Source organism: Scomber japonicus, chromosome 6 (genome assembly GCF_027409825.1).
Source record: "Scomber japonicus isolate fScoJap1 chromosome 6, fScoJap1.pri, whole genome shotgun sequence".
Lineage (NCBI taxonomy): Eukaryota > Metazoa > Chordata > Actinopteri > Scombriformes > Scombridae > Scomber > Scomber japonicus.
The window spans coordinates 23733434-23750493 of record NC_070583.1 but is presented as its reverse complement, the minus strand read 5'-3'; the positions used below and the strand labels follow the sequence as shown (position 1 = coordinate 23750493).

General features: G+C 37.9%; 1 protein-coding gene across 1 annotated transcript in view; it reads right to left on the bottom strand.

Annotated features, from left to right (window-relative positions):
- dph1 (diphthamide biosynthesis 1) overlaps nt 1–17060 on the bottom strand; it is a 61152-nt gene that overhangs the window by 30736 nt on the left and 13356 nt on the right. Inside the window, exon 3 of the mRNA XM_053321029.1 lies at nt 14851–14914. Within this exon, the coding sequence (XP_053177004.1) occupies nt 14851–14914 (64 nt within the window). The remainder of the gene's footprint in view (nt 1–14850; nt 14915–17060) is intronic.

Here is a 17060-nt window from a genome sequence, read left to right as displayed (position 1 = left end):
GGATAACAACAAAGAGAGGCCTGTATAAGACAGATGAGCTGTTTGCTGCTGGGTTTGTAATATTAGCAAATCTGATATCTATAATCTGCTTTCTGCACACATAACATAGAAAATATCCTGACAAAGTACTCCCCCTCCAAAAATAAATTTGGCAAGGGGCACTGGGCAGGAAGATTAAATGATCTCTACTCCTTCTCATGTTGTATATATCTTCCACTCGGTGTATCTCCCTGCCTGCCTAGTTTACTTTACTTCATTGTCATATTGACACAGGAATCCTGGGCTGCTATTCCACTCTGAACATTTGGAGACAAAACCCCTGTAAAATATGACTAACTGCAGTCACTGAACATCTGCCAAGAATGAATAAACGGAGAGACGTGAGGCAGCGAGTACGGGATGATGCTTAGACAGATGTTTTCAGTAATACCATTAGTTAATCCTTTAACTCCCCGAAAAACAAGATCATTACTGCTATTTCTGCGAGTGTATCTCATCTATTTGTCATGGCTTTTATTCAAAAGCCCATTATAGAAAAGCCTACAGCTTTATCAAGATAGAACCCCAAACTGCACAGCATAGCTGAGGATGCTTAAAAGAGCTGCAATCCAATTTACTAAACAAAACAAAATGGTGATATGGCAACAGTTATTACAAGTCAGTACTATTGTGCTGATATTGCTCCAAGAGGTGAAAACTCAGGGTGAGGCCTTACAACCAGGAACAGATTTAATCTCTATGGATTTCAAAAAACAATAATAATAATAATAGTAGTACAGAACTAAATCTACTTTGGCACAGTGGTTATCAGATCTGTGAGGGTGTAAAGACAGGCCTCAAGATAAGGGACCAAGAGGACAGATAATAGGTGAATTTGGGCAACTGCTTCCTTGAAACTTCTGCTGCTGCAGTAAACCATTTATTCAGTATTCATCCACTTCTTCTTCTGCCTTAGGTAAACTAATTATACCATGAGGGGTCATGGAAAGCTGAGATGAATACTAGTTTAACTTTATTGTCATGTGTATTAAAAATACATTGAAATACTTGTGTTCTGGCTCTCTCTGACTTAACATCAAGGACACGCTATACAAAAAGCAACAAAAAGCACTTAAGACCATGCATAGACTATGCATTTATAAGCATACATTGAACACATACAAAATAACATTATAACAATGTTCAGTGCATATTGATGCCTTGGCTATTCAGCAACCTGATTGACTGTGGACACAAGCTGTTACTATCATTCTTTAGGGACTACAGCTCATGAAAACTTGGAAATATGTAGTATAGTAAATGAATAAGCAAAGCAAAAACATCCATAGCTGTTATTTTTTAAAGCAGGTAAAAGATGTATATATTATAAATAATATCATTATTTCATTTATTTAAACTGAATCATGTGTAAAGTAAAAAGGGAACATTTATACTAATGAACCCACTGGGAATGTTCCCCCTCTGCAGTTCCCAGTGTTTTGTTTTTTTTGCTTCTTTTAGCTTGTTTTGGTTTTTACGGTCCAGTGTTAAGTTTCTTCACTCTCACAGCTCTTGTTATATTGTTTTTGGCCACAGTAGCATGGCTTTATTGATAGTAATGTCAGTCTGTCAGTTGGTCCATCGCTTTGTTCCAAATGGAAATACGGTATCTCAATAACTAGTGGATGGATTGTCATGACATTTGGGACAGACATTTAGGGTGGCCAGAAGATTCATCTTTTGTTATGTCTGTCTTCATCAAGACAGTGTGTGAGTGTGTTTGATCAGATTTGACTGACACTGCTGGCAGCATTAGCCGAAAATCCTGCAGCTGTCATCAGATTTTGGCTCAGATATAGCTAAAGTCTGAATGGTTTTAGGGAGTATGTGAGATCATCATTTTCCATATGGGCTCTGTCCACTTCAAACCAGTGAGAACAGCAAAGATGTAAACATCAATACACAAACATAAATCTCTCATATGACATAACAACTGTTTGCAGAAACTCTAACTTTAGCATGAATTGTTTATTGGACCCTTAGAATCATAGCATGATGCTGACTGAGTAAATACTGTAGTGGCCCTTTAAATTTTTCCAGGTAAGAATCAAAAATGAGCCAAAAGTCAAAATTAACATGCTGCCTGCAAATTCGAGTTTGGACAACAATATTCATCAAACATAGTACTTCACTGCCTTTCCCCATGACATAAAAGTCAACTCTGAAAAATAACGATAATAAAAACCTTTTCTTGTAGCGATTGATGAGGTCACATCCATCTAATCCCTCTTTCATTCACCCCTAAGGCTTCCCGCTATCATCTGTCACTTGGTGCCCTCAAGTCATTTCACAGTCTCTCTCCTCTCTCTTCATTTTCTCAAGCGTTTTGACTCCTTTCCTCTCGTCTTATGTTCTTTGTCATAATTTCTCTGAGCTGCTGTCTATCATGACATCTATCACTTAATTTTTGGGAACACCCACTAATTAGGATTTATCTCAATGCTTGATTAATCTAGGTGGGTCTCCATGATTGAGTTGTCCTTTATTTATCCTCTAACAAAAAAGGACATCTGTGTGCTGCTGTCCCCTCTCCCTTTCTCTCAATAGGAGCATATAGCATCTACCTACTGTAATCCACTGTAGAAAATGATTAACAAAATGAGATAATAGGATAATTATGACTTAAAAAACATGTTCATATTTTTAAAAAAGGATTAGAAAAGTGTTGGCCCATCTCTAGTCATACACTGAGCTGTGTTCAATAACCTCAATGTTGTTTCACACAAGACTATGAAACACACAAATTGCAGTTCTCAATGTTCCTATAAAACAAAGACAAAATCACAAATTATCCTTTCAAATGTTTTTTTCCCCTGTTGTTTGTAATCTTTCCAATTTGCGTATGGTGCAACCCCAATTTGTGTCCTTCAACTGCCATGGCAATGTCAGTGGAATTACTGTGAAAGGACATTTTAAAAGCATATGTAATATTCATCCAATACATTCTTTCCTGACTGTGCATAATATTACACGGCTGTCTGTGAGTGCAATTACATGGACATGTGCTTGAGACTATGCCATCCAAAATCAGAGTGATTATGGCAGGTCTGGGTAGTGGTGTTGGAGAAAGAACAGAGGGGAAAAGGGGGCTGTAACCTTCAGTATTAAACATTGCTTATCTCTTCTGCACACTGCTGAGAAGAGAGAAAATGTGTCTGTATCAGTGCTTCATAAATAAGAAGTATGTAGTCTAAGATAACACTGGTGGTCTCTTCAGCAGCGGAATGAGCAACTACTGCCTTCACCCCTTGGTTCTCATTACTATCCTCATTACTAACCTATATCTGACTTGTCCGGTTTTGTCCAAGCTGCAGCCAAAGTGTCTTAGTGTATCTCTAGAAGGAATCAATTGTACTTTCATGACAGCTCAGGCAATTTTCAAGGTGTTATCTGTCAAGATATCATATTACACAGTGTCAGCACCTATCAGGATTTTCAGTCTGCCTGGATATGATGTCCCCCTAGATGAGATGTGATTAAGCAAAGATAGAAGCGATAGGTACCTTGGTGGTCCTCCAGGCCTTTGTGTGCGACATGCTGTGGGACAAAGGTGTGGCTGATTGACTTTACACTCTGTCCCAGTGCCTACAATCTAATTCACCTGAGAAAGCACCAGCGTCACATCATCGCCAAGGGGTGACCAACTGCTCTGAAAATACTACCTGGGGTAGTTATGATTATACACTGTTTCAAAACACATCTTTGGCATTTATGTGCTTCAATTTTCTGTCATTTCTCAATTGACATTTAAACTGATACAGATTTATATGCAATGAGCTACTATGGACCTGAACAATTTATCCATTGGGTTCTAGTTAGTATGACAGTCTTGAGTTTCATTCTTAAATGCCTGCCCTCTTTTTTACTGCTTCTGACTCACAGATCACGTTTTAAAGAACGAGGATGAGACGAGGATCAAACATGTAAGACAGAGGGAAATGTATCTCGACAAAGTGCTTAACAAATTTGGCAAGCGGAACTGGGCAGGTATTAAATGTTTCTCCTTCTCTCTCATTTTATCTTCCTCTCCATGTCTCCATTTCCATCTGTATAGACGGTCAGAAGAGACACATAGAAACAGGAAACCTGACTGACAGTGAAGTCTCAACAGGGTTTGATGGTGGTCTCTGGTGAGATATTGAGTTCAACATATGCTTCAGGTGGGCAGTACTGTAAGTGTGTGCCTGGCAGGAGACCTAATTAGACAGCACATGGCTGTAAGGGGTGAGCTGGGAGCCCATATATGAGGATCTCATACAGCTGAAGTAAGAGACACACAAACCCTGTCCACAGTGCAAATATGCACAAAACCCTCAACACAGGCATATAGATACATGCTGGCACACAGGCAGTCACTCACTCAGATCTGTTGCTGCAGCTCAGCTGTGCTGTGGGCGATGTGAAGACTGTGACGATGTAAGGGCAAGGAGGCGTTGGAGGCTCCTACAAGGCTTCTTCCTAATGGTAGAATTGACATTTACCCTGGGAGGCTATGGCTGTTGCTCCCACAGAAATGATTCAACCTGCCGTGCAGAATATAGAGAAATCTATTCTGATGGATGAGACGACTGCAGTGCTGGTGACGGACCTGGATATGTCCGGGGGCTGAGTGTGCATTCTGTACCTTAATTTACCAACACACTGCATCTGACGTGCCTGTTACTTGAGTCATCTAGTTCTATGTTGACAGTTATTGAGAATAGAACATGATGGAGAGAGACAGAAAACAGGTACAACAGGTCAATGGGATCACTAAGTGAGCATCTTCCATCACATGTTTGTTTTTATCACATACAACTCCTGCAGAAGGCTCTAACAATGAACATTTCAGAACTGCCTAAACACCAGCTCTCTTCACTGATAAGACCTGATGAATCCTGCTCTTGTTCTGACAGTCATGTTATCACTGGTCACACATTTTTTAGACATTTTACCCTTTTTTACCATTTGAAAAGGTCCATAGAGTGTTAAAAACCTGCATCATAGAAAGTCTGCCAGTCCAGATAAACCGTAAAATCTTTGATATAGCTTGTTAAAAGCACTGTACTGATAAACAAATCTCACACATATGAAATTCTGCTTTCATTTTCTATTTTAAGAAACAAAACAAGTAATTATTAACAGAACCTGAAAATGTCCTTGCTAAGCTAATGCAAAACCACTTAAGGAAACAACTGAAGGAAGGCATTTACGAAGGTTCATCATCTACACATCATTCAAGGCAGTTGATAACAAAGACCATGCAAATATAGGGGTCTAAGCATAGCATTTCAAACATTTTAACGGATGGTTGCCATTTGTTCAGACCTGATGTCAAGCTAAGTCTAAAGCTGGAGTGTTCTTTCAGAAACATTTTTTTTACTTTAGGAAACTTCGTTTTTTCCACAATTTACTATGATTATGGTGATTTGGTGTGACTCCATCAGCTCAGTATCTTTGGATGTTAGACACCATTTATTATGGTGCTTTAAGATTCTTGCGAAAAAGCAAATCTTTGACTCATCCCTGTGTAGCGAATGCTGGGGCTGAATGGTCATATCTGTTAATGTCTACCTCTGTCAGTATGTAAGCTTAGTCACTGGTATATCGTTATTTATGGCCAATTTGGGGAAAGCTTCCTTCTTATTCTTGTTTCTATATAAATAAGAAATGTGGGCCTCATTATTCTCTAGTCTGAAGACCCATAACATTTTTTGCTGACTGTTATTTTGCAGAATGACTTGAAACAAAAAGGGATTACTGGTGAATGGGGTGAGGGTATTTGCCAAATCTGTGAATAAATAAATATTCTGGTAACTGTCGATGCAGTAATATTTTTTATTACTTATCATTTTTAATGGACCAATCTTGAACTATTATTATTTAAAATTTTCTTATTCACATTCCTTAAAGTCTAATGGGGCAGGTGAAATCTTAATCTTTTAAACAGACTATTTAACATATGGCCACAGCGGTTCATCAATCTAACTGTTTGAAAAATTGGCTCAGTACTTTTTTGTTGGCTGTGTTGTTCCCTTTACTTTGTTTTAATCCCTAATAATTATCACTACAGTTGTGCAGCCATTCTGTGTTTTTAGATCATTAAATGAATGAAAGTAAATCACTACAAATGTGTCAATTATGTTAATTTGGTACTTTGGTGTAAATGCTTTATTCTCTTTTATTCACTCTACTTAAACAGTTAAAATAGTGTGACAGTAGCCACATTCAACACACATTGTTATCTGTACAGATATGACAATAATGAAATTATATAAAACTGTATTTCCCAATTATTATTTATTGTAGGCCAGAAAGGGCAGTATTCTCTTAACCTACCAATTAATTACTAATTGCCTAATCTCTTTTTTGTTTATGATAAAATATCTATTCACAATTCACTCTATTTCTCTCGTAATGCAATTCAGGGAGTCCTGGGTAAATACATTAAAACAATTAGACAGTTATAACATGTACATTGTCTGTTACTGTATGATCTATGGTGAATAAAGAGTCAGTTGCTCATGTACAATCTGAAGAACAAATGTTTCATTTTTCACTTTTGTTTTTTGCTTCAATGACAGCAGCCCATTGGCACTGTGTGCTCAGCGAATTTGTCGTTCAACCACCAAACATCAGAGAACAGGACCTCAGATTAGGTTACAGGCCAACATCTCCATGCAGAGGCCCAGGGTTTCTGTTCCATGAAAACAGTGATGGTACATTAAATGCTAGTGCTGTCCTCAGGATTAGGACACAGTGGCAGCCTCACACACCCTGCTCTCTACTCTCTTTATATTGCTCCACTGTTACCAAAGCAGCAGCAGCAGTTGTAAATACTGAAGGAAGTGTTAACATCTGCTTATAGCACTACAGCACTCATAATGCTTTATAAGAACAGTCATAACACATTTTATAATGACTTATAATATCAAGTACCAGAACACTTCATAATAGCCTTTAAAGTACGTTTTTTTGCCTAAACATTACATTGATGAAATATAAATGTCTGTTATTCAGTTGCATCTATTGGAGTACCTTAACAATACACAGTTTGTCTGTTATGACTCATTATATACAGCAAATGAGTCTTTAAATTAAGTTTTTTGGGGGGAAACTTTCCATCATGGAGTCGTTCATCAATAAAAGTTGTGTCAAATTGGAGTACTCTTTGTCCTCATGGCCCGTTGAACAAATTAATTAATTTTAACATTGTATTGTTCTTGATTTAATGATAGTTTTGTCACTTTATTTAATTCTGTAACTCAAGAATTTCATTCATTCACTTAAAGCACCCAATGACCACTTAGAGTAACCTATAATTACATTATAATGCATTATAACAGTCTTTGAAATGATGATAATGATTCCAACAATTAGAGTTATAATACTCTATGATACTTGCAAAAATGTCATTGAGTGACCAACAATTATTTTGTATTATAATACTTGACCTTACAGATTATTATAAAATGCTTTATAATGTGTTATGATTATTGTTATAAATCATTATAAATACTATAAATGTAGTTATAAAGTGCTTATAACACATCAGTATGTTGGCATGGGGGTCAGAGAAAGTGTTACCAGTTTTTCTCAACTCAAACTAGAACAAGGCAGCTGGCATACCATCAAAAACAATAAAACATATGGTACTGTGACAGCACATGCATCACTGCCTGCCCTTATAAATTCTTTCCTTTATTCTCCTTTGTTTACTTGTGAAAGCAGAGTTCATGAGTCTTTGAATTGCTATGACAATGTCAGCGCTGGGAGAGTAAAGAAAGGAATAAAACAGTGTAAAGAGAATCAGATGAAAGATTGGCATTGAAATAAACTGAGTATGGATATTTGAGCTATTTAGTATAGACCAATCTAATTTAAAAGGACAAAAAAGATTTCCATCTGACAGTACTGAGGTTTTTGTGGCTCAAATAGTATAAATCAAACAGCACTACATTATATAAACTGGCATATATGGGTGAAAAAATAGCTTTTAACACTTTTATCAACAACTTCATATATGGTGTTTGTTGAGAATGCAAGAGAGATACGTTCATTCAAATTCATGGTCATGCTGGTAGCTATAGTTTGTGGTGTAGCTGAATTGTGTTTGTGAGAATCAGAATTTCCCACTGCTTGTTGGCGTGAATGGGAATGAAATAGAAAGATAGGGAGAACGAGGGAGGGGCAGACAGAAAGAGACAGACAAACATAGAGAGAAAACATCAAATAGCACTGCAGTGTCTGCATCACATTAAAGATGGTGACTATTTGAGAGTGCATATGTATAAAGGGTGTGTTTTAGCCTTAGTGTATTAACTGCAGCATTGCCATAATTCAGACCAGCTTGTCCTCATTAAGACTTAGCGGTCCATCCCACTGAAGCTCCTTACTCTGAGGACAGCTTAGCTCTTTCATCCCCATTTTGATATGGACCTCAGCCCTGTCTCTCGAGTATATGAGGGACTGTGGTAGTGATGGTGATGGCAGAGCTGGCCAACTCCTGTGACCTCTACACCTCAATATAAGCGGGGTGACACAAGGTCGGCTGCCTGCTGTGCCAACACCCAAAGGTTACTGTCATTCACTCTCTCCAAATACTAGGCTCCAATCCTATGCTAGATCCCCTGCTTCCTAAATTCTCAATGCAACTGCCTAGGGTGATGATCCAAAAAAAATAATTGTTCTGAAATGCTATGAATATAAATATTTCTCATTCTCTATCTTGATGATCATTGTCAAGTTTTGCATGCAATATTAACTTGGGGTTATCTTATTTACTAATTTTCCATTTTTTGGCAGACAGAACTGTTGACAGTCTTCTCAGCTCAACAATCTGGTTTCTCCCCAACAAGCATACCTTATATTTCATCTGAGGGGAGGTTAAACTGGCAGACACCGACAGCTTTCTAATGCAGGTTAAGCTTTGAAGGGATAAACTCAATTCTGAGCGCTTGTGTTGAGACCGCTATCAAGACTAATCTGACTTCCAGGACCCCGTCTATCTAGTTACAGTACAGAGTGTAAACAGACTTAAACCAAGACCTTTAAGGTTCCTTTAATTCCTTCTTACAAATGCTTCAATTTTATCTCCACCTCAGTATCAAAGATCATACAATAAAGGGCCACCAGAAGGGGGTTGACCTTATATTCACTGTTTGCTCCCATAATCCCTTACCAAAGGTTGACATGATGTGGCCGTCAACTAAAACTGACATTTTTGTTGCCATCAAATAAGCAAAATGTGTCTCAGCAGATTCTCATTCATCCAGGTCACAGTATCTACACAGAGGGGACATCAAATGCAGGCGCTTGGGTTTTGACATATACATCAACTTCCCAAAACTGTGTAAATATTTAACTGAGACCTTCTGCTTTGTTTTGTTGGTGAACAAATACACTTTGTGACTCTGTTTCAATGAATCAACCACTGTCTTGCATTCTCTCCAGTGGTCAGGAAGGAAAAACAAAAGGTTTCAGAATAATTCTTGTTATCACAACTTCAATTTTGTTTTGGTCGCTCTAGCTATCATTTGCATGATGAAATCCGACAGGCAAGAGAAACACTTCACAGGTTTATAAAAATAAATAAACATATGTAGAAGAGAAAATGAAGGTAAATCTTAAACCATTACCAAAATAGTCTCTAGTGAACATCAATTCTAGCATATAAGGCTGTAAACAGAACATCCTGGATCAACTTTGAACTGTACGTACCTTAAATGTGCACATACACTGTTTGGCTTTGACACTAGGGTTTATTGATGACAGGTTTGTTACGATTCCAGATAAATTGGTTTGGATAAAATGGCAAAACACTTGGCTTGATTACAACCTGTCTGATCACCTGACTACTACTTTCTTGCCACATGACACTTTGTTGTAGCCATGTCAGAATAAAGTGTTATTATAACCAACAAGAATGATGGCCAAAATCCCCCCCCCCCAAAAAAAAAGACTCAGCTGGTATTGAAACAGGTACTGCCCATTGTATGATTCTGGATGACCGACAAGTTTATTTATCACTGAGAAAAACACCTTTTTTGGGGGCGACAATGGCAGTCATATTCAGCTGTCATTCAAGGCTGTGAATAACTTCAGTGAGTTGAGTTTTAATACTCAACCTGCCTGTGCAAAACAAATTCATAGCTACACAGAGACTCTGATGTCCATCCAGGATTCAAAGAACCCATCTGTTAGCCTGAAAAGACTGGGATTACAAAGAATGTTTTAACATAGTCAGGAAGACTTCACAGACTGAAGCAATATGGCTTAAGGGATCTAATAAAAGTGAAACCGTAAGAACCATCGTCTCTGCCACAGTCTTGGGAAGAAATCATGCAGATGGTGAAAAATACAGACACAAGTGATATAGGACAAGGTATGAAGGCAGGGAGAAAAGCAATTAGTATCCACTAATTGTTCTTATTAGAATAGATGGGACTGATTTAGCAGAGTCCACGATGGACATGGCGGATTTAAACATATAAATATTGACTAGGTGTGTAGTTGAAAGCAATGAAGCACACATTGGCAGCTCTCACTGATAGCAGCAGGACTGATAAGACCAGACCCTATCATCAAATCTTCACTCAAACAACTTTCTTGTGATAAAAAGTGGTAAGATGAAGAAATGACTGTAAAGAGAACGACGGAGATAAAGTGATAGGGGTGTGGCACAGCTGGAGTAAATGATGAACAAGTAAAAAAACAGAAGATAGATAAAACAGTTGAGGCAAGGGAGCTACACAAGCCCCTGTCCGTCGCCAAAGTTTTCTCATTTAAAAATACATGTTTTGACACAGTAATGTATAGTTTTCCATGCATAGGCTCTACTTGGGTGGTCTGCCCAGGTAGATTAAGGCCAACCCAGGTAGATAACCACAGATTTGTACTGATGTCTTTGTATTTACTGTTGCGTTATTTGGATGTAATGAATGAACAATAAGTAGAAATGCAGAGGAGGAATAGGAATCCAACATCTGCTGAGCATGTGATGTGATGGTTGTTTCTGCTTTAGAACGTAACCGCAGTGAAACAATCAGAAAATCATGTTTAGTTAACCACTCCCTCTCTTCGCTCGACCACCAAAAAACTGTCTCTCTCTTGCTCATGCTCTCCCTCTCCCTTTTTTCCTTTTTTAAAAAAAAATGAGCCGAGAGTTGATACCAGAGCACATCCTTATTTTGTGAATGAAGTGGTACAGAAGTTGAAGCAGCCACACTGTATATGTGTGACCAAGTAACGGTCATTCCTGCAAACCCTGCACCCAATAAACACTTCTTAGGGGATAAAACAATCTCTCTAGATCCTTGTCCCTACGGTCAAAGCACTGTTCCTCAAATGCTTCTTACTCCCTGGGGGAAGTTCCTGCAGTTGAAGCACAGCTACAGTAGGACTCTCTCACATGATGGAACCGTCAGAACATGTAACCAGAGTCTTCAAATCTTAAGGTGTCAGTGTTTACCACAAACCATTCAACATCTTAACATTTCTGCTGGCAATCTAAAGACAGCACCGTCCTGAGAGAAAGACAGACGGGGTCCGGTCCTCTGAAATGAGGCCAACGCGGAAGTAACTTAGAGCTGCATTCTATCAAAAGGCCACCAGGGGGCGACCGTTTTGTGTTCAAAAGGACTTCGGTCTCTATACAAGTCAATGGAGAATTCACCAATTTCTCACTTGATTTCTAACCTCAGTAAACGTTTTCGAAATGTGTTTATGGTCTCAATCGCTAGTTTAAAGCCTTCTTCAATGCAGGCTGGTGTTCATTTGAGAAATTTTGGCCTCCCTGATTTTATATTTGAAGATAAATCAGGGTATGCATTGGGGCGTGGCTACGTCGTGATTGACAGGCTGATTGACCAATGTCCTGGAGATCCAGCCCTCGCAACCAATCGCAACCTCCCCACTCCGCTGTTGGCTCCGCCCATAATTCCGCCCATGACTCCGCCTCATGCCCATATAAGTAGAATCTGTGTTCTTTTTTTCCCCAGCATGCACCTGAAATTTTCAAGATGGGGCTACCTAGATTCGAAACTATTGGCTTCCGAGCAGCAGTCCACAAACCAATGGGTGACGTCATGGATGTTACGTCCATTTCTTTTATACAGTCTATGGAGAAAGACTAGAGTCTCGTATGACATCATCATGACATCACGTGACAGATGTGGGGAACACTACATCAAACGGCCACGAACATGATCAAGAGGGTAAATGAACACCAGAAACAGACATCAGCTATCTGAAAAACTGTCCACCGATGAAGGCCAGAAGATGTGGGTAAACATGTTCCCAATAAGAGGACCTTGAGTGATTTCATGTTTTTTTGTATTTTCCTACAAAGAACTCTGTAATTTTGTCATCTATAAACCTGTTGTTGAATAGCTTATTACTGAACCTGCTTATCACATGCTGCACCATCCACCACAAATACATTCCTAACCTGTGGGAAACACTGTAATGTGAATCACAATAACACAGGCAAACTGATGGTGTTTCCTGTGTGAAATCAAATATCCGCCCAGGCTGAAAAGTTTATGGTAGCTCCGGCCACTCTATTCTTCATCTTGTCCATCTCATAAGCAGGTTAGTATTGACTTAACACCTATGAAAGAAATCCACTTTGGGTGTTTAATGATGGCATCCATTTTCTTGGAGAAAACACTTAGCAGATGGCACTCCGGAGAAACAGAGACCAACTAAAGGTGAAATGAGAATACAGAGACAACAACCAGGGAGGAAAATGGTGGAAAAACACATCAGATTTTTCTTGTGCCTCATACCAGGTCTCACATTAGTGTTTTTTCACAGTATGTGTTTCTGTTTACTAAACACTGAGGTACAGTTTTTTTTTATTATTTAGTACAAAGCAGGCCAAGCCACAATGTAGTATTAAAAGACAAACTATTAGGACTGAAGCACATTAATGCACAAGCACTTCTCACTGCAGGAATAAAAAATAAAAAAAACTTTATGGTGTCTATGTGATGGAGTGCTGGTGTGCAATATGGCATATACAGACTGAAACAAGATGTAATTAACAAGAATAATATCTCTTCCCTCCTCCAACTGTGAACAAGAGAAGCCGTGGTAGACACACTAACTGAAGTACTGAACCGTTGGTCAAATCTGCCAATATCTATGATTGGACGAATAAACCTAATAAAAATGACAATTCTGCCCAAAATTATTTTCAAGCACTGCCACTGCCACTACCAATAACATTTTATGATAGAATTAATAAATTGTTTGGCCAATTCATCTGGAATATTAAGAAAGGTAAACTCCGCCTTAAACTACTATACCTGCCTTATGAGAGAAGGGGCCTTCAACTACCTTATCTAACATAGTATTATATGGCTGCCAGCTGAAACGCATAAGAAAGCCTTTTCTTAAAAATAGTACCTGCCCCTATTGTCTCGCTTTATTCCTATTTGGGGTAATGAACAGTTTACACCTGGAGAAAAGGATGGAGGATTTAGTCATTCAGAAAATGAAGACGGAGTTTTGCTTCCTTTTAAATTATTATGTCAAATCCCTAAAAAAGACTTACAGACTTAAATACTTACAGCTAAGGAACTACATGTCATCAAAACGCAAGCAAATAATGTATATATCACCTTTGTCAAAACTTGAGGAAATAACACTTGCAAATTTAGAAGGGAATGGTCATATATCTGAATATTAGAACTTATTGGTGGCATATAGCACTGAAATAATGATAAATTGAATGCCTGGAAAATGGATCTAAAATAAGATACTGATGAGTTGGACTGGAATTGTGCTTATTTGAAAGCACAAAAACAGTCAATAAATACAAGATTTAAATTACTCCAATAAAGTTAGGGTTAGGGTTAGAATGTACATAACTCCTGTCAAGTTATCATTATTATTATCTTATGTCTGCTAATATTCCAGATATCTGTACTAAATGCTTGGATGGGAAAGGTACTCTATTTCATTGTCCGAAAATCCAAAAACGTCTGGAAGGATGTTGTGAAATGTTTGTCGGAGATGTTTAACACCAAGGTCCCTTTAAATGCCAAACTCTGTGTGCTTGGAATATATCCAAAAGACTTTATACAAACCTCGAAACAAACTAGACTTCTGGACTTTGGACTTCTTCAAGCCAGGAGAGCTATTGCACTGTGTTGGAATAGTATGGATGCTCCATCAATGGGAATGTGGATAAAAGAGTTATCTACATGTATCCGGCTGGAGAGACTAACTTACATCGCTAAGGGCAAGCAGAAAAAATTTATTCAGCTTTGGGAACCATACGTGAATATTATTAAAGATGGTAATATTGGCTTCAACTGAAAAAGGAATTATAAAGGGAGAATAATAAAAAAATAGAAATATATATATGTGTTTGTATATGTATGTGTACAGTATGTATATATATATATATATGCAATGTATAATATTGTATTTTGTTTTATTCAAAAATGATGCAGGTTATGTGTGTGTATGTGTGTTTATGTGAGTGTATACAGGTGTGCTAAATATAATGTATGTACCCTTGGTCAAAATGTCTGTCACTGTTTTACTGTATGTGTCTTGTGGGGAGAAAATGAGAATAAACATATTGTGAAAAACAAAAAAAACAAGAGAAGCAGTGAAATCTGCTCTGTGCTAAAACAGCATAATTGTGTCTCATTTTCTGCTGAATCCCTGATTGAATCGGAGGCGGGGAATTATAATAAAGCCACAGCAGTTAAAGATACGCTGCTGATTTGACTTCTACACCTGCTACTCACTCATAGATTCTCAAATACCTTAAGTCATAAAAATACAAACTGTCTTTCTTTCTCAGCTGCATCTTACCTTTCAATGATGTCAGCGATGACACAGGCAAACATCTGCAGGCCCTCTGGAAGCTGCAGAGCCACTGAAAGGAGTACAAAATGCAAACAGAAAAGTTACACACTTGTTTTTGAGTGACAGCAACATGTTATTTAATAAGTCCACGGCTTTCATAGTCCAGAGTGCTTCAATGACAGCAAATAGTGACGTTTCAAGGCAATTTTCACTCTGCCACAGTACTGCTGTTGGTTTATTTTAGCGGGTGATGGGCTGTTGAAAATATAGTGCAAACCAATCACCACAGGTCTATCTCTACAGCTCATGGCTTGTACAGAGCCATTAAACTGTCTCTTTCCTTGTCACTCTCCATGTGTGCCACTGGCTCTATGAGTCTAACTTTTACGCTCTCTCTGCTACTGAAACACACAAAAACTCTGCAGCCCTCATGCAATTTTATGTCTTGAAGCTAGAATTAAATATGGGCAAACTGAGGGAGCTACTAGAAATGTTAATCAAGCAGCCAATTAACAAGCATTGATTCTGCTGATGGTGTTGCCTGTTGACAACAGGAGACCTACTGATCTACTAATATGTGAACTGAGGTGATACCAACTGAGGTGAACTGATGGAAAACCTTATTTGAGGTGAAATTAACAAAGAAGTGGGTGCCTCATTTCAGAATCTGCATTGAGCAACAGCCATATATATGTGTATATATATATATATATATACACACACACACAAATATATATATGTATATATATATTTATGTTTTATTTATTTATTAATTTTTTTAAATCAGGCAAGCAGAAAGGCCTGGAACCACAGTCTGCTTGTCATCTCCACTGTACCCAGCCTGCAGTCAGTAAAGTGCTGCTCTTTCCTTTATGCATATTAATTTAAGGAAAGATCACACAATCATGTGTGGTTTGCATATTCTGCTGGATTTACCAATGTAAATGTGGGGTCAGCGTTGCATGAAAGACTCTCTACCTATCAAAGCAGGGCCCACTTTGCTCAGGTATGTAAAAGGTAGGTTGTAGTGGGTAAAACTAACCTGATTTCTATGTAAATTTCAGTATGCCTCATTCACAATTCTGTGATTAAACTGTGAGTACAATATCAATTAACAACATATTGATCTTACCTGAATTTGTTCTTACTCTGCAAACAAATTTAGAACTGCTTTAGACCATGCTTATGCAAAAATTAGACACAAAATCAGACACCCATGGTCTTAAAAATTATATAAAGTCAATATTTATTCAATATAATGTAATATTACATGTACCACTTATTCAATGTATATTAGAACCACAATTATTCAAAAAATGAATGGGACCAAATATACAACATTGATACAACATTATTGTGATTCACTAACATACGCATAGTGGCAAGAACATAAGTGGCCGGTGCGTATGCGTCATGAATCCAACAGTAATTGTGTATGCTAATTTTCCACTTATGTTGTATGCAAAGTAAGAACATCTCTATGCACATTTTAGTGAATGAGGGCCATTAAGAGGAAAGAGCGTACTACAAATATCTATGCAGGAGATTTGAAATGGACTTCTTCAAATAAGAAGAGAATCAGTAAATATATTTATGGCTGCAACTAACAATCATTTTTATTATTGATTAATGTGCTGATTATTATCTCAATTAATTATTAAATCATCACTTTGTTCGGCCTCTAAAATGGCAGAGGATAGTGAAAAATGCTCATTACAGCTTACTAAAGCTGGATATTCAAATCCCTTTGCTTTGTTCAACCAACCAATGTCCGAAATCCAAAGATATTTAGTTTGCAATAATCAGCAAGGCCCCATAATTGTCAATCTGAACCTAGGAAATCTATTTAATGAAATCATTTGTGATTAATTTTATGTATTTCAATGACTAATTCACTGATCAATTTATTGCTTTAACTCTAACAATAATTAACACCATATCTGATCATTTTAAAACATCACAGAGGGAGCAGCGACTTGTAGCTATGTGTTCTGTTAAAGTCCGTGTAAAGTAAGAAGAGTTTGACATACCACAGAAAAGTGTGTTGCTAACTGCCCTGCCAAATTTGAATGATTAAAAAAATCACCGAATATATGAAATCAGCCTCTGTGGCTGTGGGAATGCCCGCCCCCTACCAAGTGTCACCTGTCAATCAAAGTACTCTACCAGAAACATCGACGCTATGTCTGAGAGCTTTCTGCTGCTAACTCGGCGGC